Source organism: Vulpes vulpes, chromosome 12, assembly GCF_048418805.1.
Source record: "Vulpes vulpes isolate BD-2025 chromosome 12, VulVul3, whole genome shotgun sequence".
Lineage (NCBI taxonomy): Eukaryota > Metazoa > Chordata > Mammalia > Carnivora > Canidae > Vulpes > Vulpes vulpes.
In genome coordinates, this window is record NC_132791.1 from 144,825,142 (window position 1) to 144,851,357 (window position 26,216).

Sequence of the window (26,216 nt, forward strand, 5' to 3'; positions counted from 1 at the left end):
AAAGAGATGGAAAAATATTCCATGCTTATGGATTGGCAGAATTAATATTGTAAAAATGTCAATGTTACCCAGGGCAATTTACACGTTTAATGCAATCCCTATCAAAATACCATGGACTTTCTTCAGAGAGTTAGAACAAATTATATTAAGATTTGTGTGGAATCAGAAAAGACCCCGAATAGCCAGGGGAATTTTAAAAAAGAAAACCATAGCTGGGGGCATCACAATGCCAGATTTCAGGTTGTACTACAAAGCTGTGGTCATCAAGACAGTGTGGCACTGGCACAAAAACAGACACATAGATCAATGGAACAGAATAGAGAACCCAGAAGTGGACCCTGAAATGTATGGTCATCTAATATTCGATAAAGGAGGAAAGACTATCCATTGGAAGAAAGACAGTCTCTTCATTAAATGGTGTTGGGAAAATTGGACATCCACATGCAGAAGAATGAAACTGGACCACTCTCTTTCACCATACACAAAGATAAACTCAAAATGGATGAGAGATCTAAATGTGAGACAAAAGTCCATCAAAATCATAGAAGAGAACACAGGCAACACCCTTTTTGAACTTGGCCACAGTAACTTCTTGCAAGATACATCCACAAAGGCAAAAGAAACAAAAGCAAAAATGAACTATTGGGACTTCATCAAGATAAGAAGCTTTTGCACAGCAAAGGATACAGTCAACAAAACTAAAAGACAACCTACAGAATGGGAGAAGATATTTGCAAATGACATATCAGATAAAGGGCTAGTTTCCAAAATCTATAAAGAACTTATTAAACTCAACACCAAAGAAACAAACAATCCAATCATGAAATGGGCAAAAGACATGAAGAGAAATCTCATAGAGGAAGACATGGACATGGCCAACATGCACATGAGAAAATGCTCTGCATCACTTGCCATTAGGGAAATACAAATCAAAACCACAATGAGATACCACCTCACACCAGTGAGAATGGGGAAAATTAACAATGCAGGAAACCACAAATGTTGGAGAGGATGCGGAGAAAAGGGAACCCTCTTACACTGTTGGTGGGAATGTGAACTGGTGCAGCCACTCTGGAAAACTGTGTGGAGGTTCCTCAAAGAGTTAAAAATAGACCTGCCCTACGACCCAGCAATTGCACTGTTGGGGATTTACCCCAAAGATTCAGATGCAATGAAACGTCGGGACACCTGCACCCTGATGTTTCTAGCAGCAATGGCCACAATAGCCAAACTGTGGAAGGAGCCTCGGTGTCCATCGAAAGATGAATGGATAAAGAAGATGTGGTTTATGTATACAATGGAATATTACTCAGCAATTAGAAACGACAAATACCCACCATTTGCTTCAACGTGGATGGAACTGGAGGGTATTATGCTGAGTGAAGTAAGTCAATCGGAGAAGGACAAACAGTGTATGTTCTCATTCATTTGGGGAATATAAATAATAGTGAAAGGGAATATAAAGGAAGGGAAAAGAAATGTTGGGAAATATCAGGAAGGGAGACAGAACATAAAGACTCCTACCTCTGGGAAACGAACTAGGGGTGGTGGAAGGGGAGGAGGGCGGGTGTTGGAGGGGAATGAGTGACGGGCACTGAGGTGGACACTTGACGGGATGAGCACTGGGTGTTTTTCTGTATGTTGGTAAATTGAACACCAATAAAAATTAATTTTAAAAAAATATAAATAAATAAAAATAAATAAATAAATAAAATAAAAGTCTATCCAAAAAAAATAATAAAAAAATTAACAAAAGTCTGTCCAATTTGGTATTTTGATCCACATGCTACTTGAAGCTTTCTCTACCCTGTCTAGCCAGTCTATTGACATCACAGGAGCTATGCTAGCACACCTCCGCTTCTTTCTTCTTCTAATCTTTTCTGCTTCTTGCATGGGAAAATCGGTGTACTAGAACCAGCTCCTACCAATTTGTTAGAGCTGACTATTGAATTTTCAGGAATTTTGTGAAATGGCTAAGTTATTATTAAAAGTTAAACTAAGTAAACTAAAATTTCAGTGACATAATAAAAACAAAGACATACTCAAATACATCCCTTTCTTTTTTTTTTTTTAATTTATTGATGATAGTCACACACACACAGAGAGAGAGAGAGAGAGGCAGAGACAGAGACACAGGCAGAGGGAGAAGCAGGCTCCATGCACTGGGAGCCCGACGTGGGATTCGATCCCGGGTCTCCAGGATCGCGCCCTGGGCCAAAGACAGGCGCTAAACCGCTGCGCCACCCAGGGATCCCCATCCCTTTCTAATTCTTTTACTACATTTTACTGTTATCTGTGTTTTAAATCATTTTCATTTATTATATCCATATGGTGGAACTACTGTATAATTATCACATTACTACATATTTCTTTCCAATTCCACATTCAGCAATGTCCCATCAGTAGCTTGAAGTCAATTATGTGTGTATTTATGCCACAAATATTAACAAAGATTACAAATGGGGGCTTGACTTTTTATTTGTCTAGATTTAAGAAAGTGAGGGAGAAAATGTTGATGAAGACTAAACTTCAAAGTTTGTCTTGCCTGTAGCCATTATACTCTGAATAGCACACAAAATTGAGGATATATTCTAATATTCAAAAATTATCTGGCTCAGAAAAAAGTAGCTTATGTCATTGATGAAGGAGTGAAGTTCCAATGTCTTTATTTTTTAATTTTCATGTTATTCTTTAAAGTAAATAAAACTATCAATCAACATTCATGTTGGAACTACACTTGGAGAAAAGGTTATTAAACATTCAATAACCATGCCGTATAAACAGCACCGTGCCTCCCAACGTCACCCCCAGCCCTCTATGGGAGCAAGAGAGGAGGGAGAAGGAAAAGACAATGTTTCTTACTTACCTATCTACTGCTACCATCTTCTTTCTCAGTTGTCATCCTCCAGCCTATTCTAGTCAAAAAAAGCCTTCCTGGTGAAATGGGTGAGGATGGTCAAAAGACAGAAACTTCCAGTTTACAAGATAAATAATTACTGAGGATATAATGTACAGCATGGTGACTATAGTCAACAATACTATATTGCATATTTGAAAATTGCTAAAGGAGTAGAACTTAAAAGTTCTCACCATAAGAAAGAAAAGTTTTTAACTCTGTATCATGATGGATATTAACTAGACTTACTGTGGTGTTCATTTTACAATATATACATATATCAAATAATTATGTTGTATACATAAAACAAATACAATGTTATATGTCAAATATATCTTAATTGAAAAAAAAAAAAAGCTTTTCCTATGTGCTTATGTAGTAAGCATTGTGTTAGGCACTTGGTGGTGGCATGGTAGGTGGTGTTTGTCCCAAGGGAAGAAGAGCCACAGAATTTTTATATTAGACATAGCGCTTGCCCTCCAGAAATTGTAATCCTTACAGTCCTTACAATCATCTGGTTGCAAGAAGACAAAAAAGAGCCTAGCTCTTTAATGAGGCACAGGTGACAGTGGCTCAGACAGACCAGTTCCCTAACCGAAGAGAGCTTCCTTCAGCCACACCTTTTCAAATTCATCCTCAACTCTTACTTTTTGTTTTCATCCTCAACTCTTACTCTCTCTCGTATATGTCACAACTTCTTTTGTTAAGGATCACTAGCCTGCCAGTCAGCAATCTATGTGAGGTACCAACAAAATGGCCCAAGCCCAGTTACAACCTCAATGTCCATTTTCCCCCTCAGAAACTCAAGCATCCTTGCCATGCCACACAATGGGATACAGTGTGCTGTGATTTCTCCTTCTCACTCCACTCTGCAAATTTGTTTTTATATAGATAGACATAAGGCAAATCCATAAGTCTACTAACAGATGTGCAGCTGAGAAATGAGATGTCAGCCTCTGCCTTTTGAAGGAGTCAGTCTTTGTAAGTGATTCCTTGGGAAACCCTAAGCATCTCTGCTCACTCTGACACTGAAAAGAGAGGGGAAAGCCACAGCCAACTCTATGAGGTCAATGAGATAATTCTGATATGCACCCCCTACCCCACTACAGTTTTCTGCTCCTTGAGGAGAATGGCCCCAAATATTGGTGGGTCTTTGTAGAATACAGGCTATTTTTTGTTCCTTTTACTCAGCCTTAGATAAAAAATCATCTGGTCATCCATTCTAAAACAACAGGATAAGTGCCTTTCAATAACTTACTATATTAACAAAGTAGAATCTAACACTATATTAAATAAACATTACTCTACTATGACTAAGTGGAGTAAATTTTGGGAATAGTAAAAAGTACTACTCACTGACCTTTTACTATATCATGAACACTTGCTAAGCACTTTCTAGACTTCATTTTACGTAATTCTTACACTAACCTGTAAGATAGTTATTACCCACATTTGGCCTGTGAAGGACTGAGATTCAGAGGAAATCAATATTCTGCAGAAATTCACATAGAGTCAAGATGCAAGTAAGGTCCAACTCTGAAGTCCATGCTCTTTGGTTCACCATAAGGATATCCATATCCAAACACCTCTATATATTCTGCAAATGTATTTGAAAAATGCCTTAGTAAGATAAGGCTAAAAAAAATATCTTCTTAATGAGAGTGTATAGCCAACATCATGCTTGGGGTGGAACACTTAACACATTCCCTTTTAAATAAGAAGCAGAAGGATGCCCATTCTCACTAGTATCCTACACTCTTCTAGAAGCGCTTGCCAATGATATTAAATTAGAATATAAGACAAAAATATAAATGTTTTGAAAAGAACAGATAAATTATTTTATGAAGATTAAATAATTGTTTACTGAAAAACCCAAAGAGAATAAACTAAAATTTCATTGGAATTATAAGATTATAAGAAAGTTTAATAAAATTTACCAGAACAATTTGTGCACTCAACACATTTATTACACATGTACTGTACGCCAGTCACTGTTCTAGGTGCTGAGTATGCAACAGTGAACAAAACAAACTCTGCCCTCAATTTATCTTTTGGGATAAGGTGAGGAGACAGATATTAAACTACATGAACAAATGAATATATAATATAAATCCACTAGTGATAGATGCTGTGAAGAAAAATAGAGTAAATTAATGGAATTAAGATTGATAGGGATTACTATTTTAGATAGAGAAGTGGACAGAAAAGACCTTTCTGAAGAGATGGAAATTTGAGTACTCTTAACAAAATACTCTTATAACTTAAGGGAGTAACCCTTAGCAATAGCTAGAGGAAGAGTATTACAGGCAGAGGGATGAGCAAGTACTATGGTCCTGAAATGTGAGCTTAAGTTGCTTCCTTAAACCAAACAGCACTTTGCTTCCAGGGCAGGGCAGGGCAGGGCGGGGGGGGGGGGGGGGGGGGGCGGGGGTAGGGGTAGTGCACAGAGAGAGGCCTGGAAGGGCATTTAATGGAAGTTCCTCTACTTAGAAACATGAAAAATGGGGAGACAGTTTCTGTCTTGGAGTGAGAATTTTGAACTTTGAGTCTAGTAGGAAATAATTGGAGGGAAATGGCAATCACATTTATATTTTAAGGGTGCCACCATGGTTGCACTAGGAATAGACTATAGAGGATGAGTGATAGCAGAGAAAGCCAACAGAAGGTGAGAGACACATGGAAGTAGCTCAGATGGGAGATGAAGGTGTCTTGGACTAGAGTAGAAGTAACACGGAAAGAAGTAGATTGGGATGCGTTTCTAAGAAAGATCTAGTGAGGTTTGGTGACAGTTGGGAATGGGGAATGAGAGAAAGAGAAATCAAAGATATTGTCAAGTTTTTGGCCTACACTTCTGGTTGAATGGAGCTGGGGAAACCTCAAAGAGGAATAGATTGGGAAGGAAGCAAAAGCAAGGATGTGGTTTTGAATGGGTTTAGTTTAAGATGTCTATAACAAAGCTAACTGCAGAAGTCATGTAGCCGTTGGATATATAAATCAGGAGCTCAGGGAAGAGTTTGAGGGCTTATAAATAATAATTATAAATCTGGGGGACATCAGCCTATAGATAATATGTAAAGATGTGAGATGGGATGATATCAACTGAAGGTGAGTGTCTGAGTTTGGAAGACTGAGTCATGGGTTTTTCCAGCATTTAGTGGTCAGAATGGTATTAGACGAATAGTATTACATGAATTATATAATAGTATTAACTTCATTATATTGTCAGTTAAAGGATTTAGGGGAAATTTTTCCTTTACAATAAATAAATGCTGTGATCCTATCTAGTCTACTATTTTGTTTTTTTTCTTTTTTTTATTTACAAATTAATTTTTATTGGTGTTCAATTTACCAACATACGGAAAAACACCCAGTGCTCATCCGTCAAGTGTCCGCCTCAGTGCCCGTCACCCATTCCCCCCACCCCCCGCCCTCCTCCCCTTCCACCTCCCCTAGTTCATTTCCCAGAGTTAGGAGTCTAGTCTACTATTTTGGTATCTGAACTGATTGTTAACTGTGTCCCATGACTTTAACTCAGATCTGACAATGTCCCCAATATCTCATTTAATGTATTTCCAGAATATTTTTAAAGGGTTAATCAGCTTGTGAACTATAGTTTTCTAGAGTGCCCTCAATCCTATGACAACAGCAGCTTCCTATCTGTCTCTACTTCAAGTGATTATCACTAATATTCTCAGCTCTGGCTCAGTCCCATTCTTTCACATTTTGTATTATAATATTATTAACTTCAATAACATCTGATCTATATAACTGGGACTTAACCACATTTCTCCAAATTAATTTTTTAGATTGGTTCCATAGATTTTTCTGATTCTTTTAATTTAGATTAATTTTATTTTTTCTAGAGATATCTGCTTCAAAAATGAGCCTGAACCTAGAAAGAGTGATTTTGGAAAGTTAAATTTAGAACCACACTTTGTACCAACAGATATAAGAACTCAAGAAAGCAAGTCAATAGGTAATGCTCTGTGTAACATGCTTCTTTATTAATGAGTGCTTTTATTATATACTTTATTATTTATTAATGTGTTTCTTAAAAGTTCTCCATGATTTGATGTCTCTGTTGAAAGAATTTGCTTGAAAGTATATGGCTTATAACTGCAGTGTGAAAGATTTCAGTAAGCTATACAGAAGAATTTCCTAAGATATGTTAAATATCAGAATGGACAATATCTAGAAGTCACAAATTAAGAATACATTTTTATGTTTATTTTTCTAGAAAGAAAATATCTGAGTTTCCTTCATGTCAACACTGAGTTTTCTTGTCACTGTTAAAAAAAGAAATCAGTTAACTATGGGCATCATGCTTAATAAAAACTTACTTTACAGAGATTAAAGTAAAGGAATTTACTTTCTTCAAAATTTAAGGAATCTCTAAGCTAGGAACTAGCCCTGCAAAAGTTCAGAGAATTTTAGAGTTTTGTGTTGCCTTTGTTTTTCTTTCTCTGTGATTATCAAAGAACCACGCAATTGAATCATTCTCACTGCCCCTTTGATTGAGGCTCCTTGACTCCACATTGCCCCATATTGATTCATTTCTCTGAAACACTTCATCATCTAAATTCTCAAAGGATTTGTTTACATACAATGTCTCTATTTCCTCAACATTTGTTCAAACCTCAGACAACTCCAGCCTGATTTCTGCCTCCACCATCTACTGAAGCGACTCTGATCAAGAGTATCAATGATCTCCACTGCTAAGTCCAAATAATATTTCTGTTTTCATTTTCTTCCACTTCTCAATATAAATATAGTTGGTTGATCACTCCCTCCTTCTTAATCTCTTCTTTGGGATTTTGGAACTCCTATTCTTGTTTTCCTACTCTATTACTCTTCAGTCTCTCCTCTTAATTTATCTTCTCCATCATTAAAATAGTGTACAGTTGACCCTTGAACAACATGGGGGTGAGGGAGACTGAATCCACTGCACAGTTAAGAATCAACATGTAACTTTTGATTCCCCCAAAACTTAACTAATAACTTACTGTTGACCAGAAGACTTTCCAATAACATAAACACATATTTTATATGTATTATATGCCATATTCTTATAATAAAATAAGCTAAAGAAAACACGTTATTAAGAAAATCATGGGACACCTGGGAGGCTCAACGGTTAAGCATCTGTCTTTGGCCCAGGGCATGATCCTGGAGTCCCAGGATTGAGCCCCATGTCGGGCTCCCTACACAGAGCCTGCTTATCTCTCTGCCTGTCTCTGCCCCCTCTCTCTCTCTGTGTCTTTCATGAATAAATAAATGAATCTTAAAAAAAAGAAAATCATAAGAGTACTATACTGTATCAAAAAAATCCATGTGTAAGTGAACTCAGGTAGTTCAGCCTATGTTGTTCCAGGATCAAATGTATATCACAATTTATCTATTCTACTGATGAAATTTTTGGGTTTTAGTTTGTCGACCATTACAATGATGAATAAACATTCTTGTTTATGCATCCTGCTGTAAAATTTTCTTGAGAGTGTCTATCTAGGATTTATATTGCCAAATATACTTATCTTCAACTATCATAAATATTGGCAAACTTTCCAAAGTATTTGTACCAATTTGTACTCCTATCAGATTTGTGAGAGCTCTTTTTGTTCTGCTTTCTTGTTAACATTCAAAATTGCTCAATTTTTATATTAGTATACATAATAGTATATCATTATGTTTCAATTTACATTTCCATGATTACCAGTAAGTTTGAGAACTTTTTTGTAAGACTGTTGATCAATTAAATTTACACTTTTGGAAATCACCTGAGCTTTAACTCATTTTATTTTTAAAGATTCTTTTTTTATTTCAGAGAGAGCGCGCATGAGCAGGGGGAGGGGCAGAGGGAGAAAGAGAAGCAGACACCCCACTGAGTGCAGAGCCTGAAGTAGGGCTTGACCCAGGGCTTGATCCTAGGATCCTGAGAACATGACCCAAGCCAGAGTCAGATGCTTAACTGACTGAGCCACCCACATGCCCCTTACCTCATTTTAAAAGTAGGTTTGTCCTTTTCTTTTCCGTTTTTTTTTTTTTTTTTTTTTTTTTAAGATTTTATTTATTTATTCGTGAGAGATGCAGAGACATCAGCAGAGGGAGAATCAGGAGCCTGATACAGGACTCAATCCCAGCACCCCGGGATCAAGACCTGAGCCAAAGACAGACGCTCAACCTTTGAGCCACCCAGGTGTCCCAGTTTTTGTCCTTTTCTTATAGATTTCTTTATGTATTCTGGTTACTAGTTTTTTGTTGGTTTTACGTGTTGTGAATATCTTCCCTTTTCTCTGTTTTGTTTTGTTTTGTTTTTCACTCTTTGGTGCCTTTTTGATAGACAGACGTTCTTTGACTTTAATAAAGTCAAATACACCAAATCTTTCCCCATTTGATTAGTACTTTTTGTACCATATTTAAGAAATGTTGGGCAGCCAGGGTGGCTCAGCGGTTTAGCGCCGCCTTCAGCCCAGGGCCTGATCCTCCTGGAGACCTGGGATCCAGTCCCATGTCGGGCTCCCTGCGTGGAGCCTTCTTCTCCCTCTGACTGTGTCTCTGCCTCTCTCTCTCTCTCTCTCTCATGAATAAATAAATAAAATCTTAAAAAAAAAAAGAAATGTTTCTCTACTTTGTGGTCATGAAGACTTTCTCCTATTTATCTTATAAAATATATTAATTCTTCTTTTTATATGTAGGCCTAAAGTCTACCCAAAATTAAATTTTGAGTGAGGTAAGGGTCAAATATAATTTTTTTCATGTGAATATACAGTTATTTATGTAATTTAAAAGGCTATTCTTTTCCTAATGCTCAGGGCTCTTTGCTCTAGGGCTCTTATTCTATTTATTTGTCTATTTATCATTAATACTATACCACATTAGTTTATGTAGCTTAAAATAACTCTTGAATCTGATAGAGCAAGACTTCCAACTTTGTTATCCAAGAATATCATGGATATTTTCTATTTTCCATTATGATTTTTTTCTCTGACCCGTTCGTTATTTAGAAGCATATGTCTTCTTTCAAAACATTTGAAACTTTTCTAATTATCTTTTGACTATAACTTTTTAGCACAATGACAGGGTTGTGTGAGGATATACTCCATATGATTTCAGTCCTATGTAATTAGTTAACATGACTCAATATATAGTAAATTGTTGCAAATGCTCTGATGTGCTTGAGAATACTGTATATCTTATAGTAGTTGAGTACAATGTTCTGTATATGTCTTTTAGGTCAAATTTTTTCACTGTATATTTTAACTCTCTATATCCTTATTGATTTTCCTGTTTGCTTATTCTGCCAATGAGAAATTTCAGGCTTCTATTTTTCCTTGTAGTGTAAAATTTTGATTTATGGATTTTTAAATGTAGTTTAGATGATGTTATCAGTTACATAAAATTTAGAATTATTATGTTTCTAGTGAATTGAACCCTTTTTCACTATAAAGCAATTGTCTTACTATCCAGTATTACTGTAGTTGCCCTAGCTTTCTTTTGGCTACCATATCTTTTTCCACCATTTTATTACCTTCTTGTAACACTGCAATCTAGATTTATCTCTTGTAAATATCATACTATTAAATTTTAAAATCTACTGTGGTAATCTTTGCTTTAAAATGGAGTGCTTAGTCTATTTACAGTTAATTACTGATATCTTTAGATTTATCTTTGCTATCTTATTTTGTTTTTTTATTTATTCAGTTGATTTTATATTTCTATCTTCTCATGTTTCCTTTAGGATTGAATTTTTTAAGTTTCACTTTTCCTCTTTATTAATTTGGAAGTTATATACTCTGTTTCTATTCTTTAAATGATTACTCTAGAAATTACAATATGCAACCTTTTAAAATCTAGTGTTACCCTCATTCTAGACAATAAAAGGATCTTAGAACACTTCAATTATTTTACTGACATCTGACTTTTATGTTATTGTTAAAACCCAGAGTCTTATCTAAGTATTATCCAAATTAGACATGACTGAGACTAAAGGTATGATTCCTCCTGAGGCAAAATTCCTCTCTACCTGTAAATCTCTGGAACCAAATAATATATATATTTGCAGAATGCAAAACCCAGTTCTGACCCCCATAGTTTGATAATAGTCAGAAATAAATAACTAAAAGTTATATTCTATTAATAGAAACTCATTTTAAAAGCAAATTAGGATACATTTAGCTTTGAAAATGTAAAGGTAATATGTAAGCACCTAAGTTTATCAAATTACATTTCTAAAAAGTTTGCTAGAAGTAGAGAAATAGTTTATTGATAGTAAAATTAGAAGTAGTCTAATAGTATGGAAATATCATTTATGTTTGGATTTGTTTCTTTAGAGCCAGTGAAAGAAAATCTGAAATCAAGATCTTTTAGACCTTTTCTTTATCTTAAGGACACAGCTGAGGTAGGTTAAATTTGTCCACTTAACAATTACTTGGAAGAAATTCAGATTAACACTAACAATTTTACATATACTTCTATAAATCCCAAATTCAAATGTATTTTAGGATTCAAAAACATAAAATTTTAAAGTGATTTCATCTTTGATATTACTAAAACTTTATGTACAGAGAAAATGCAAAAAATAATATATTATTTGCCTGACAGTCCATACAGCAGAAATTATTTATCGAATATGATAAGGAAGAAATTATCATAAAGTCAGTTAAAACAGGACATCATAAAAAAACTATGCATGCATAACAAATATTTCATTTTAATTTAAAATATGAAAATATGTATCCATTTGTAATCTTCTCGTGTGTATCCAAGACTGTTTTTTTTTTTTTTTTTTGAGCATGCTATGGTTATTTAAAGTATATAATTACAGTAATAATTACCATAAACAGGTTTGGGACCAACAATACTGACTTTTTTTTTTTACTGAAGTATAATTGAAGTATTGTACTATAATATGCAATGTTACATTAGCTTTAAGTGTACAACATAGTGGTTTGACAACATGTTTTATTTAGGTTCATGTTTAACAAAAATCTTTCAAGATATATATATTGTAACATCACAAGTTTACTCATAATAATAAATTTATTAGCAGGGTGCCTGGGTGGTTCAGTGGGTTAAGTATCTGCCTTTGGCTCAGGTCAAGATCTCGGGGTCCTGAGATGAAGCCCTGTATGGGGTTCCCTGCTCAGTGGGGAGTCTGCTTCTCCCTGTCCCTCGGACCCTCCTCCCCACTTATGCTTTCTCTCTCTGTCTCAAATAAATAAATACAATCTTTAAATAATTATTACAATAAATTTATTAGCATCTTTTAGAAAACATGCAACATTTTAATTTAAAAAAATAAATTGAAATATTCATTTGACTTTTAAAAAATTAAATAATACAGGAAAGCTAATAAGAACACAAAGCACCTCCATCCCATATTTGTTGTTCTAATTTCCCCTTTTCAAACGTAACCATGTTTAACTTTGCCAGGGGTGGGGTGTGGTGTGTGGGGTGTAATTCCTCTTATAATTAACTCCATAATTTTAAAAAATGAGCTTCTAGTACTATTTTTTTTAATTTATCTACTTTAAATATTATCTACTGAATAATCAGTAAAACAGATTTGAATTAACTTATTTATACTACCCTACACTTCTCCCCTTGTTTTTTCTTCTAAATCTTTGTTTTTGTTTTTTAAGATTGTATTTATTTATTTAAGAGAGAGAGCACAGAGGGAGAGGGAGAGGGAGAAACAAACTACCCACTGAGCAGGGAGCCTAATGTGGGGCTTGATCCCAGGACCCTGGGATCATGACCTGAGCTGGAGGTAGATGCTTAACAGATCAAGCCACCCAGGTGCCCCTCCTTCTGGATCTTTGATAGTTACTTTTTTGCTTTCTCTATTGTTCACTTTTGTACTGATAAATAAAATATCTAAATATTTTTCTTTTATATTAACTTCAGTCACTAACTCCTGATTCCCCTTTACATAAGATGAAGACTTTAGCTGTCCTATCCTTTTCTCCCGCTCTCCTCCACACCTTTGTCCTGAAGTCAAGTATATCTTTGACATTGTTTTGAGGTCAATTTTGCAACTCTGATTAAGCCATCATGTTTTGTCTATAGCTTAATTCTATAAGTCAAAACCACAAACAGTATCTATGCTGTTATGATATTGCAAATAATCATTCGTTGTAGAATAAAGTAATGTACTAGGATTACGATTCTTCTCAATGGGTAAAATGTAAAAACAAAGACTCCTTTATCTTATTCTCCATCAGTTACTCAAAAACTAATGCCATTTGTCAGTCTACATCATATTGAGAACTTGACTGTCCTGTACACTTCTGTATTTTTTCCTGAATATTCTAGTTGCCTTCCTTTTTTTTCTTGTGGAGAATGGTAATAATACCAAACATTTATGTAGTACTTAAAGTACCTGTATAGTATAAACATACACCTATACATGGATGTATGTATATGTATGTGTATGTATAATTTACATCCCCAATGATTCAATGAAGTAAGTACTATATTCCTATTTTATAGATGAGAAAAAAGAGGTACAAAGAAGATAAGTAATTTGGCTGAGTTCAATTATAAATAACAGAGCTAGGAAGAACGTAACAGTCTGATACATGTTCTTTACCTCTAAGATAGGCAGCATCTGAAAAAGAAACATGTAACTTTCTTATTTTATGTGGATACAGAGACACCTTGTTTGTTCTCTCTATTAAGTAGAACCCATTCCAATCTTCTTGGAGGAATTGTTCATTGGAGCTCAGTGACTTTTTGTTCTAAATTTGACCCATTATTTTTAAGCCTGCGCTGCAGTTATCACTGGGTCATTCCATTCCTGGTTTAGTTGCCAAATTCTACTACTCCATGTCTTCTTATTTCTTGGATTTCATCTTTATTTTTTTCTAGAATATGTCTTCAAGAAACTTCTCTAAGGATGGTACATAGATGCTTGGACATATATTTATTTTTTCCATGTATATGATTGATAGTTTAGCTAAGTAGAATTATATGTATAAAATCATTTTTTCCCCTAAACTTTGATGACATTGCCCCACTGTCCTATGCCATTCAATGCTGCTAATGAAAAGTTCTCAGTCTTTTGTAAGTGATCTTACTTTTTTTCTCTGGAAACTTTTAGGATCTTCCCTTTATCAATGTTGTTTTGAAATGTTTTGAGGATATGTCTGAGTGTTGTAATTTTACTTCAATTCATTCTGCTCAGTGTTCAACAGACCACTTTAAAGTCAAATGTCTTTCTTTAGGTCTTAAAAAAATGTTTCTGTTATTTTCTTCCCCATTTCCTTTCCACTATTTTCTCTGTTCTTTAATGGTCAGGTATTAGATTTCTTGGATTGATCCTCTATATTACTATTCTCTATTTTTTGTCTCTGAAAAGTTGCTCTTTATTCTGGTCCTTTTACTTCATTTTGGTTCAGTAATGACACTTTAAATTTCTTTCCTGTTCTTAGTTGTTTTTTTTCTTCTCATAGTTTCCTGTTATATTTGTTCTCAACATTTTATGAGGATATTAGGGTTCATTTTCTGAAGTCATTTTCTGTTTCTTGAATTATCTCTTTTCTGGTGTTGGTGTTCCTTTTTTTAAAATCATGATAGTTGTTTTTGAAATTATTGATTTTCATCATACCTGATAAATCTTCATTTGTTCATATTTAAGAATCAAGATATGGGTTAATCTTTCTATGAAACTGCCATTAATTTTATAAATAAACATCTCTCCAGAATTGAGAGCCAACTTTTCTGTGTATACATCAGCATTCTCATCCAGCTAACTTAACTTTAGCATAAGAGGGTGGAGATCAGGTAATCTGACTGGTAGTCTGTCCTTCAGAAGAGAGTTTCACTCTGGGAACCAAACTCACATTAGCAGGAAGTTTATTAACGGAAGAGCACGAATTTATCCTGGGGTTAATTAAATACAGTTTCCTACGGCTTTGCATGTGGGATAGGATAAGTGGGAAATAGAGGAAGTGACAACTGGTTCAGAAATTCCATAGAATTTCAGTTAACCTGCTTCTTTACAACTTTTGTTTCCCTTCTCACCCTAAATATCTGCCAAGTCTAAGTCTAGAGTTTCATCAGAAACTGTAATTATTTTAATAGCTCCAAGATTTAAAATATAATTGATAAATTCAATAACCACTATTGATAAAACTACAGAAAATACTTGCTTAATATGATAAAGAATATCAGCATAATTTTAACAAGTATACCTATATAAAAACCAATAACCAATTTCATATTAATGATAATACATTAGTCTATGGCATGGCAAGAGTGACACATATCACCATTATTATTTATAAATAATATTGTATTGTTCCCATACAAGTATTGAACAATGCAATTGGAAAAGATAATGGAAGCAGTAAAGGCTCTGGAGAATTTTGATGCAGTATGGCTGAGTAAGCCCCTATTATACCAGCCTGTCTCAGACAATGACTATAAACTCGGGACAAGAAACTCAGAAAACACACACACACACACACACACACAAATTACCCGAAGACCCCAGAGAGTGAACAAAAGCAGGTGAAAAAGAAAAAAAAAAAAACATAGAAACTTGTAGTAACTGACTTGCATGGGGCAAAGTTGCTATTTTTATGACTTTTGGCTTGAAGGGTGGATGAAGTTGGCACTTAATGGGTCATCTGAAACTCCAACAGAAAACTGATATATTTTTCTGGAGAGAAGAACCAGAGAGCGATGTTCAAGGCAACCCAAGCTTCTAGAAAGTGAAGGGAGGGGACTAATCGAAAAGAACCGAAGATGACAGCCAAGTCTCTCACTAACCAAGTCTCTCACTAACCCCTGAAACATGCATGTTTAGGGAGACTGCAAGTAGCCCAGCTAAGGATACAACTGAACTGAAATTTGAGCTGCTGCTCCAGAGACAGAGTGTATTTTGAACCTGACCAAGTTCATTGTTAATATAAAAACATCAATAATCTTTATAGGAATATAGCAGATTCATCAAAGTCTCCCTCTATATTAGAGCCAATCTGGAATCCTAACCCTGGAAAAGTTAGATCACTTTTTCCAGTTCTCCCCCTTCATTCAGAAGTATTCTGCTGTATCTACTCTATGTATGAGTAATGTTTCTGTTTAAACAAAGATAGTTTTGTTTTGTTTTGTTTTGTTTTGCTCAGTATTTGAACTTTAGACTTTCCCTGCATTTGGACAAATAAATTTTGCATGTGAATATAATGAGGACAAAGAAAATAAAAGTTCGCAAAAAGTGTGAACACAGTCCAATTTTTAAATTTTTGTAGATTTGTTTCCTCCTCTACAAAGTGTTATTAACATCCCTATCATAGGGGTTTTTTTTTGAGGATTAAATAAACATTATATTTGGAAGCATTTAAAGAACTAGACAGCTGTTAGTTATCATACTTAGATATGCCAAATGTGAATAATCAAATTTAAATTACTTATCAATATACACAGAAATAATTCCTAAGATAGTTTTCGTTTTCTCCTGATGTTCAGGTGAAGAATCCTAAACTTTTGCATGATCTATATTCACAGACTAAACAAGCATGTAGAAGAACACTGGGTCCTACAACCATTTATCCTGCACCCAAGATTCAATCCAGTGCTTACAAGAAGGAAAAAGACTCTACTTTATTTGCAGGTATATGTATATTATGCATTTATATTGAAAGAGTTATGAAGCCTTTCTTTGACTAAATGCCTCCTCAAACTGAATTGCTTATTGCGAGAGAGAGGTGAAGGACTCTCACCCACATGTCACTTCACACATAGATGAACAGAGTGTCCACCACCATCACTACCTCATTAGAGTCATGAGGAGGTTTCACAGAACATATAGTGCACAGAAACAAATTTCCTCATAATGTTTCAGGGCTCCAGCTCCCTCACTAGCTTGCTCAGGCAGCTGAATGCCTGAATTCGTAACATACGGTAATATCTGGATTCACCTATTAATTTCTAAGGGAAGAATTTAACAGTATCCAGATAAACAGAGTGTCCAAAGATTTCCTTCTATTATTTTTGAACTAGTATCAAGCCTGGATTTAAGTGTCCTGATTCAAAGATGAGTAGATGGAAAAACAAGGACATGAGACTTCTTAAATATCCTGTAGCAAATAAAGGAGATACTTTAAAAGATAGCTAATGGTCACAGTCTGACAGAAATTGTACCCCATGAAACAGGAAAAAATTTAGACAATAACTGTTTTATAAGCTCAAGAGATTAAAGAAAATAAGGATTCTGTGAAACAAGATTCAAAGATATAAAAGGTAATTGTCAAAAATGAAATGGTGCTGTCAGTGCTGAAAATATTTTTAGGGTAATTGGTAATGATAAAGCACAACCTAAATTATATCAAACGTAATGAAGAGTAGAATAAACATCCAAATCAAAGATCCAAAGGGCAGATTTAGGAAAATCATGCAGAATGCAATGTAAAGGAACAGAACTATGACTGGTTAAGACAAGACAATACATTGAGGGAACAAAACTGGTATCCAACCCTGAGATAACCAGTGTTTGGAAGAGAGACCAGAACAAATTGAATGCACTTGCTGAAAAAGAGCATAGGGAAGCTATCTTGGAATAATAGAAACACTCAATATCTTGATTTTGTTGATGCTTCCATGAGTGTATATATATATATATATATATATATATATTTTTAGAACTACAAAGACCCTGAATAGCCAATTTTTTTTTTTATGATAGTCACAGAGAGAGAGAGAGAGAGAGAGAGAGGCAGAGACACAGGCAGAGGGAGAAGCAGGCTCCATGCACCGGGAGCCCGACGTGGGATTCGATCCCAGGTCTCCAGGATCGCGCCCTGGGCCAAAGGCAGGCGCCAAACCGCTGTGCCACCCAGGGATCCTTATGAGTGTATATATATTTGTCAGAATTCACCAAACTATACATGTAAAATGTGTACATTTAGTTGCATGCAAATTTTACTTCAGTAAAAAGAAAGCAAAAGATTAATTCTGCAAGATTCTAAAACACCAGAAATAAAATAATCTAAGGGTGCCTGGCTGGCTCAGTCAGTTGGATGTCCGACTCTTGGTTTTGGCTTAGATCCTGATCTCAGGGTCATAGGGTTGAACCCTGTGTCAGGCTCTGCTCTCAGCACAGAGTCTGCTTGAAGTTATCTCTCTCTCCCTCTGCCCCTCCCCCTGCTTGCACTCTTGCACTCTCTCTCTAAATAAATAAATGTTGGGAAGCAGTGCACTAGAACACAAACTGAGAGCAAGAGAAAAGTTGAATTCACTGCTAATAGCGTATGTGTCTAGGAACACTTCTAAGAAAGTAGGAAAATGCTGGAGGGCCTGCCAGGCATATTTGAAAGAGTTCAACCCTAAACACTTCCTTCATGCTAGGTGGCAAGGTCAGTTTGATCTCTGCTAACTAACATCCCTCTTTACCAATAGTGTTTAACCATCTGAGGCCTCCTACTGTCTAATAATGACTACATGTTGGAAAGATTTGAAAATTTAAGAATGTCTTTCTTCCACAAAAATCTCCAAGGCCAGTTTTATTCTTGATGTGTCTTAGCCAGACATCAGATCCTTGACCTCAGTCTTTTCCAGTTCTGTCTTGTTCACTTAATAAACTCTTACTTAAAAAAAAAATGTCTTACTAAGTAGTTATATAGATTAAGCACTATGCCAGGTGCTTTCTATTGTTTTTTACACTGTAAAATATTTTCTGTAAGGTATTTTCTGAATTCCATGATATATGTGTGGATTTTATGAAAATATTTTATAATTTCAGCTCAAACTGGAGAAAACCCTGAGGAATCATTCGATTTGGCTGGTCGCTTAGAAGATTATATCAATAAAAGGTAATTTATTTTAACATTTTCATATTTTATTGTGTTCATTGATATTTCTAACAGGAAGAGTTCTGCCCTTTATTTTTTAGTAGATCAGAATGAATTTATTTGGGTACATTATTACCATTAGGCCTGTACTACGATCCGGTGACTGGTCTAAGAGTGTGCTACTAGTCAGCATCACATTCATATCTTGAACTCATGCTCTATCTGCTTCAAGTTCATAGGCAAATGGAAAAAAGACATAGAAAAATGAATGGAGAGAATACAGTTGTGTTTTTCTAGTAGAGACACATTTAATTAGACTACCATATGGATGTAAGAAAAGTAGCTCTGTAATTTCATATAAAGTTCTTATCTTTCTTATTAGATCCTGAAACTAAGTAAAATCATGTTAACCTAGTATGTTTTAAACTTTGGAGCAATCATATACAGCCTCTCTAAGTTTATCTCAGTCCTTCTGTTTCTTTCTAAGATGATATCTGGGGAAACAAATGAAATACCCATTAGACTTTGTGATGCTGAGGAAAAGGTACTTCAGTAAGCATCTTGGTCAATGCCCTTGTACTCTACTGGTCTCATTTCTAGGTATTCTGTGGCTGTGGACATCTGTGGTTCATGAATATATGGTCTATTCTCTCAGAACTTGGTTAGGGTCCATTCTCAACTCTCATTACTATGGGAGAACACTCTGAGCATCTGTCACAACACAACCTTATCTGTCCATCACTCATGCCAGACCTTTGATATGGGCTAACTCACCCCAGAAATAGCAACCAACTTGGTAAGACTAAACTCAGTGTCCATGTCCTATGTGAACCAAAGGAAATCTGGAATGAAAACTATATCGTCTTTCTGCCTGTAACTATACCATACTGTTGCATTCTGTTAACAAAGCTGAGGCCAACCTATGTTGTTAGGAAGCTACCCTTGCAAAGCTCTTTTTACCCCAGAATCTCAACAAAGAATGTGACAAATATCTATCTACCCCTGGTATTCTCCTCACCCTCCATAATATATCTCCTCCACACTCAAGAGCCAAAGAAGCATATATATTATTGTATAGCTTCCACCTCAGCTTGGATTTGAGGGAACTATTGGCAGTGACTTTGAGGGATTGAGAGACAGATAAGAAGTGACAAACTGAAATCAACCCTATCATTATTTATGCTGAACTTGTGCTCATTTTCAGAAGAAAATCTCCCCCACAGACAGGTGATTTTAGCAAAGAAGAAAACAAAACCATCAGAAATGATCAATTAAGTGAATGTTGTTCCATAAGAAAGAAAAATTTGCTCCCCTTGTGCTTTGAGGATGAATTGAAAAAGCCAAATGCCAAGATAATCAACATTAGTCCAGCAAAGACAGTAACTGCTCATATGGTAATGGTAATAATATCTACTGTAGTTCAGTAAATATGTGTATAATTACTCCTTATAGGAATCTTATATTCTAATGACTGGAATCTTTGATAAATTCCTTTTACTTTTTTGCAGATCCCTGGGGGGCTTAGTGGTTTAGCGCATACCTTTGGCCCAGGGCATGATCCTGGAGACCCAGGATCGAGTCCCACGTCAGGCTCCCTGCATGGAGCCTGCTTCTCCCTCTGCCTGTGTCTCTGCCTCTGTGTGTGTGTGTGTGTGTCTTTCATGAATAAATAAATAAATAAATAAATAAATAAATAAATAAATAAAATCTTTTAAAAAATTCTTTTTACTTTTTCAATTTCACATTGCAAAGTGACAACACTTCGATTCTTAATGCTCTTTTTAGAACTGCCACCCCAAAAGTGGGGATTCCTTTGCATCAGCTGAAAGTTTTGTGTTTTCCTTTATGAAGAAGGTTTATAAAATTTTCTTGATTATAAAAGAAATATAAAACAAAAATGACATTTTTAAAAATGACTGCATTATGTTTCACCTTTCTAACAATCTATTTTAGCTTTTTGAACCAGAAAATACATGCATTTAAGGCTATTTGGTAGCTCACAGAGTCTCTAAGAAGGCTAAGACAATCTGGCTTGAAAGCTATACAGTTAGGAGTCACCCAGTTACAACCCCAGACTGCTCCACCAGGACCCATGCTTTGTTATGGAGTTTGTGACTTTGATTCTAGGCAGGAGATGCTTTTTTTTTTTTTTTAAGGTTTTATTTATTTATTCATGAGAGACATGAGAGGAAGGAAAAGACAACAGAGAAAGAAGTAGGCTCCCTGTGGGAAGCCTGATGTGGGACTCAATCCCAGGACCCCGGGATCATGACCTGAGCCAAAGGCAGACGCTCAACCACTGAGCCACCCAGGCATCCCAAGAGATACTATTTTTAAGACCTTTGCCACTGCTGCCCTTCAAAGCAGGTATACCTGCTACCATTCTCACTAGAGTAGCTTTCATAATGCCCACCTTTTCCTAGTGTTTGATTTCTCTGAACAGAAGACTATCTCAGGTGTATCTGATTGGCAGATCCTAGGTCACATGCCTATGTTCTAATCTCAAGGGAGGCTTAGAAAGCTAGTCTTTGCCTCTATGTAAAAGTACATAGATTTGTAAGGTGGGAAATTCCCAGAGGTATTGGACAGACCAAAAATAGGACAAATCTCCACTACTGTGGCTAAATGGGTAAAACTGACATCCCAGTGGATTGTAAAATTAGATTTTCATCATCTTTTTAGTAATTGTAGACAATAATATACCTTTCTCACTAAGTATACTGATGTACAACTAGATGAACCTGGTTTCTTACTTCATTAGTTATATTTCTAAAGGAAAGGTAGCAATCATTGACTTAAAGTTTGCTAAGTAAATACTGGTAATATGTATATTTGACCAGTTTCTTTGGAATTAATCTTTTTGCCCTACAATGGAAATATGGGAAGGAGTTTAGTGAATAGGTCAAATATACAAATTTTGCTACTGCTGTGACAAAATAGTCTATTTTTAAGTCAATATATTACTTTGGGTATTTCATTCCACAAATATATATTCAGGCTTTTTATGTGCTAAGTAAGGGTTGGAGTACAAGAATAAATATAATGTAAATATATTTTTATATTCTTAGAATTATTTATTAGAATATCCAGCCTTTGTAATTTTGGCTTATAATTAACTATGTCTCTTAAGATCTTTGACTCAAGATTCATTTTTTTTTTTTTTTGGTATGCTTCTTATTTCTGAATGTGGGACCTAAGAAATGCCAGAACAATGTTCCATCCCACCAACTATCCTATTTTTCCAATGACAACATTCACACATCTAAGAAGTGTATTTATTTTGTCATATCTCACTTTATTCAAAAAGGGTTTTAGTAGGCCAGAAATTCAGATTTTTACCCCTAACATTTTGACAGAATATTAAGAGAAGGAAGTATGTCACATACAAGTACATGGTTTTTTTTTGAATACCATTATTGTTCATATTAAAAACTTCTTAGTAGTCATTTTTAGAATATCTTATTATTTTATTTTCATGTTTAAAAATATAGGTAGCCACCTTGACTCACTGGACTGGTGACTAAGTACTCTTTTCTTTAATCCACAGGAACAAAATGACACAAATCCCATAATTTTCCATGAGACTGGATATGTACAAATGTTACTTTTGACAAAAAATAGGCTTCCTCTCTATCCCATGGAAAAGGAAAACATTTACCCACATAAAAGACCAGATTTTGTTTTAGAAAGAAATTGTGAAATCCTCAAATCTTTAATTAGTGATCAATGTATTATTCTTTCCAAACCTAAAAGAATTTTGCCTACTGCATGGAAAAGAGATATACGAGCACTATCTTTTAAAGTGGGCCATAGAGTTGTAGAGGGTAAACTAAAGAAGGAAACAAGTAAGCAGACATTTGAAAACATATCCTGGAGCAAACTCTATGATTTCTCACAGACTTTTTCCAGCCTAACAAAAAAATTTGTGGGCTTCTTTGATAAAACTGTTACTCAAGAAATGAGTGCCAGACATGGCAACTTGGAAAGAATGTTTTCTACAGTAAAACCAATTAGCAAATTCAGTGCCTTACCTGTCAAATATGGCTCAAAGCCTTTAAAAACTATACTCGAAGTTCATAAATTAAATAATATAACACCATTGGATGATTTGTTAAAATAGTCAAATGAAAATTAGACACCTCAGAAAATATTGTTTATACAGCAATATTTAGTAACAAAAATCAAATAATGACGTTCAAAGATCATAGAAGAAATTCTTACCAAAATAATGTGCAAATGGATGCTATAAGAAAGCAAAGCATAGACACTGGAATTACAAGTCAACAGTCATCTGTTCAAGAAAAGCCAACATTTTTAGTAAATAAAAGTACAAAATTAGGAAATATTTATCAACAAGAAGAACTAGTTCATGAATTTTTATGATCTCAATTAGATTCCTCAATCATCAGCATTTCTACAGTAGTCTGATTTGGGACCAAAAATGGCACAGACTGTTTCTGGAAATTTGCTGTTAGAAGCCAAATAACATCAATAACTCTTGCTTAATAATTGAGTATCAAATAAGACAAATGTACCATTAACTTGATGTATGTGGAACTAATCGTGTATCAGCATTTTGGATAATCACTGGAAAATAGTCTTACGTTAGCATTTCACGCAATTAAAAAGACTGTAAATTTTAAAATAGGTTTTTGTTAGTAGACATTGGAACTTCCTTGCCATATAATGCCTTTTCCAAGTATAACTTTGACTTTTTTCAAAATTATTAAATAATGTAAAAGAATAGCTTAAATAAGCTAAAAAAATGTGATACCAAGTCCTATAAAGTATTGAACATTACATATATTATTATATTGCTGTTTTACTGTTTCTAATTAACCCAAACAGTATAAAGGCAGAATTCAAATTAGAAAAGAACTGTATTTCAAAAGTTTATTTTTAATCCATTTGTTTTAAAGAATTTTTAAAAATCTGAGCTGTTAGTATGTAAGGAGAAGTAGGTTTAATTAGAAACATTTCTGTTAGGGGAAGGCTGTGGTGGCCTTTGGAAACTTCCGAAGATGAAGACATAAATTTGTTCAGGTTCCTGTTTCTACTTCAGGGTGGAGGGTTTTTTTTTTTTTTTTTACCATGTGCCAAGGCTGCTTTTGGGCACCTCTTCCCAATGAGAGTCAAGTTTTGGCTCTAAAACAGTATCACAAGGGGAAACATGGGTGGGGAGGGGTTAGGAAAGAGGGGAGCAACTGGGAACTCTGTAAATGAGGGAAGAGCAAGAGCAAAAGGCTTTAAGATAAGATGACTGGGCTCAGGTACAGAGGAGATAGAGAAGGAGTATACAGGCTTTCCTGGCTCTTCAACTTTCTTCTGATTACTGGAGGAGAACCAGCATCAGCACTCAAAGTTATGAAGTCATCTTTCTCTTTTCCAACAAATAGGGATTGATCCTCTTGTTCTTTAGTCTTGCTGCCATCCAGTCTCTTCACCCCCCACTCCTGCCCCATCCCCCTTTTCTCTCCTCCCGGGCTCACTGCAAAGCAAAACAGTTTCACTAACTACCCTGCTGGCTTAGAAGATAAAATGCAAACTCTTTTTAATCACTAACAATCAAAATAACAAGAAATAGAAAACATACCTATTTCTATCATAAGTAATGATGGTAATTTTTCGTGATACCCAGTGTAGGATAATGAAATGTGGATCTTGGATATGGGCAAATATGAGTAAACATGGGGAAAGAATATAAACTGTCTGAGCCTCAGGTTACTGTTAGCCACCCTCCATTCCCAGATGGGACAACAATACCTTATTACAGTATTATTATTTTCATTTTAAAAAAGATTTTATCTATTTGTCCATGAGAAACATACAGAGAGAGGCAGAGACACAAGCAGAGGGAGAAGCAGGCTCCCCTTAGGGAGCCGGATGCAGAACTCATCCCAGAACCCCAGGATCACCACCTGAGCCAAAGGCAGATGCTCAACCACTGAGCCACCCAGGCGCCCCCAGTATACTATCTTCAGTGTTAAAAGTAATGTGCAGTACCTGAGTACTTGAGTGTAGTAAACATTCATTAAAAATTCCCTTCCTATTTTCACTCTTTCCTGTGCTCTTAATATAACATCTTAAAAGATGCTCCCAGAAGTTATGCTTCAGTCTTTTTGAAATTAAATGCTGGACCTAACTATAGTATTCGAATTTTAGCTCAAAGGAGACACAAATTAGAACTAAGGATTTTTGTGTTCATTATTTTTTGAACTTTCTGCTGTAACTTGTGAGCTTTATCTTTTAGGAAGACATTAAATTAACTTAAAAATTCAATTTGGCTGAGAATTCACTAAAACAGCTGGAGAGCTGGGAGCAGTGGATTCTGGGAAGGTACTGACCTAAACTCTACACCTTTCTCTTCTATTCTCAGCTTCCATCTGTTATCTTTTAAGCCAAATAGCTGCTGAGGTCATCAAGCAGTGGGGTGCAAGAATAGACAGGGTTCCTAATTCGATGCTGAGATCTGTGTATGGCCCTGGAGACCAGACTCTGAATCACAAGGCATTGAAGGAGGTTGTGCTGTTCTGAGACCAGCTGGCCATGGGGGAGCTGTGGATTACCCAAGAGAAAGATTGTCTTTGGTCCTATGTGTTTCTGGTCTCACTGGCCCCAAGAGGCCAAAAGGAACCACTAAACCTCTGAGAAAACTGAGTAGTCAGAGGTCTATGAATTTTCCCTCAGATGTCTCACCAGGGGATTGTGGTCTGCTTGCTTCTATAGCACCACTGCATAGTGGGCAAGACTTTACCTTAAGAGTACTGTAGTCACTAGATATTGCCAGAAACAGACCTGCGCTTCCCCGAGCCAATTTAGAAAAGTAACAATCCATCAAAAGGCACCCTGCAGCAGCCAGTGGCCAGCCAGGCAAGACTGTAACAGAGAAAAGGGCAAATTTATGAAAATTGCCCAGAGATCTCATTCAGGGTTGGGGAGGAATATGTAAACAAAGTAATTCTGTAGGATTAGCAGGGAAAAAAAATAATTAGAAAAAATTAAATTGTTTCCTGTTACCTAACCCTGCCAAATCCAACTCTTTCGATAACCAGCTGTAAAATAAACAGAATACACAGAAACTGCTAGAGGAGACAAGAAGAAATTTGACAAGAAAAATAATACAAAGATTCAAGTGCAGCACACTATACACACACACACACACACACACACTTACACACTCGTTATACTATTTCCTTTAAGATACTGGTTGCATTTGTTATTACCTCCAAGTATAATCTTGATAGAAGAGTTAATGATTGATTGAATAGAGTATATCATAAGACTTCCAAATAAAAGGGGAAATGGGATTAATATGACAAAACAAAGAAAATGAAAAAGAACAAATATAAATAAATCCCAAAAATATTGAAATCAACTATCATTATGCTATAATTATACAGATTGAATTTTCCCATTAAAAGATAGAGACTTTCAGACTAAGTTAAAAAAATACTACTTAACTATACACTGTTTACAAGTATATTTTTTTAAAAGATTTTATTTATTTATTTATTCATGAGAGACACACAGAG

General features: G+C 35.3%; 1 protein-coding gene across 1 annotated transcript in view; it reads left to right on the forward strand.

The window, feature by feature from the left end:
* The window catches only part of C12H1orf141 (chromosome 12 C1orf141 homolog), a 36,177-nt gene extending 13,373 nt beyond the window's left edge, over nt 1–22,804 (forward strand). The window contains exons 3-8 of the mRNA XM_072730615.1: nt 6,760–6,872; nt 11,224–11,291; nt 16,403–16,508; nt 18,636–18,705; nt 19,889–20,078; nt 22,232–22,804. Of these exons, the coding sequence (XP_072586716.1) occupies nt 6,760–6,872; nt 11,224–11,291; nt 16,403–16,508; nt 18,636–18,705; nt 19,889–20,078; nt 22,232–22,804 (1,120 nt within the window). The remainder of the gene's footprint in view (nt 1–6,759; nt 6,873–11,223; nt 11,292–16,402; nt 16,509–18,635; nt 18,706–19,888; nt 20,079–22,231) is intronic.
* The last annotated feature ends 3,412 nt before the right edge of the window (nt 22,805–26,216 follow it).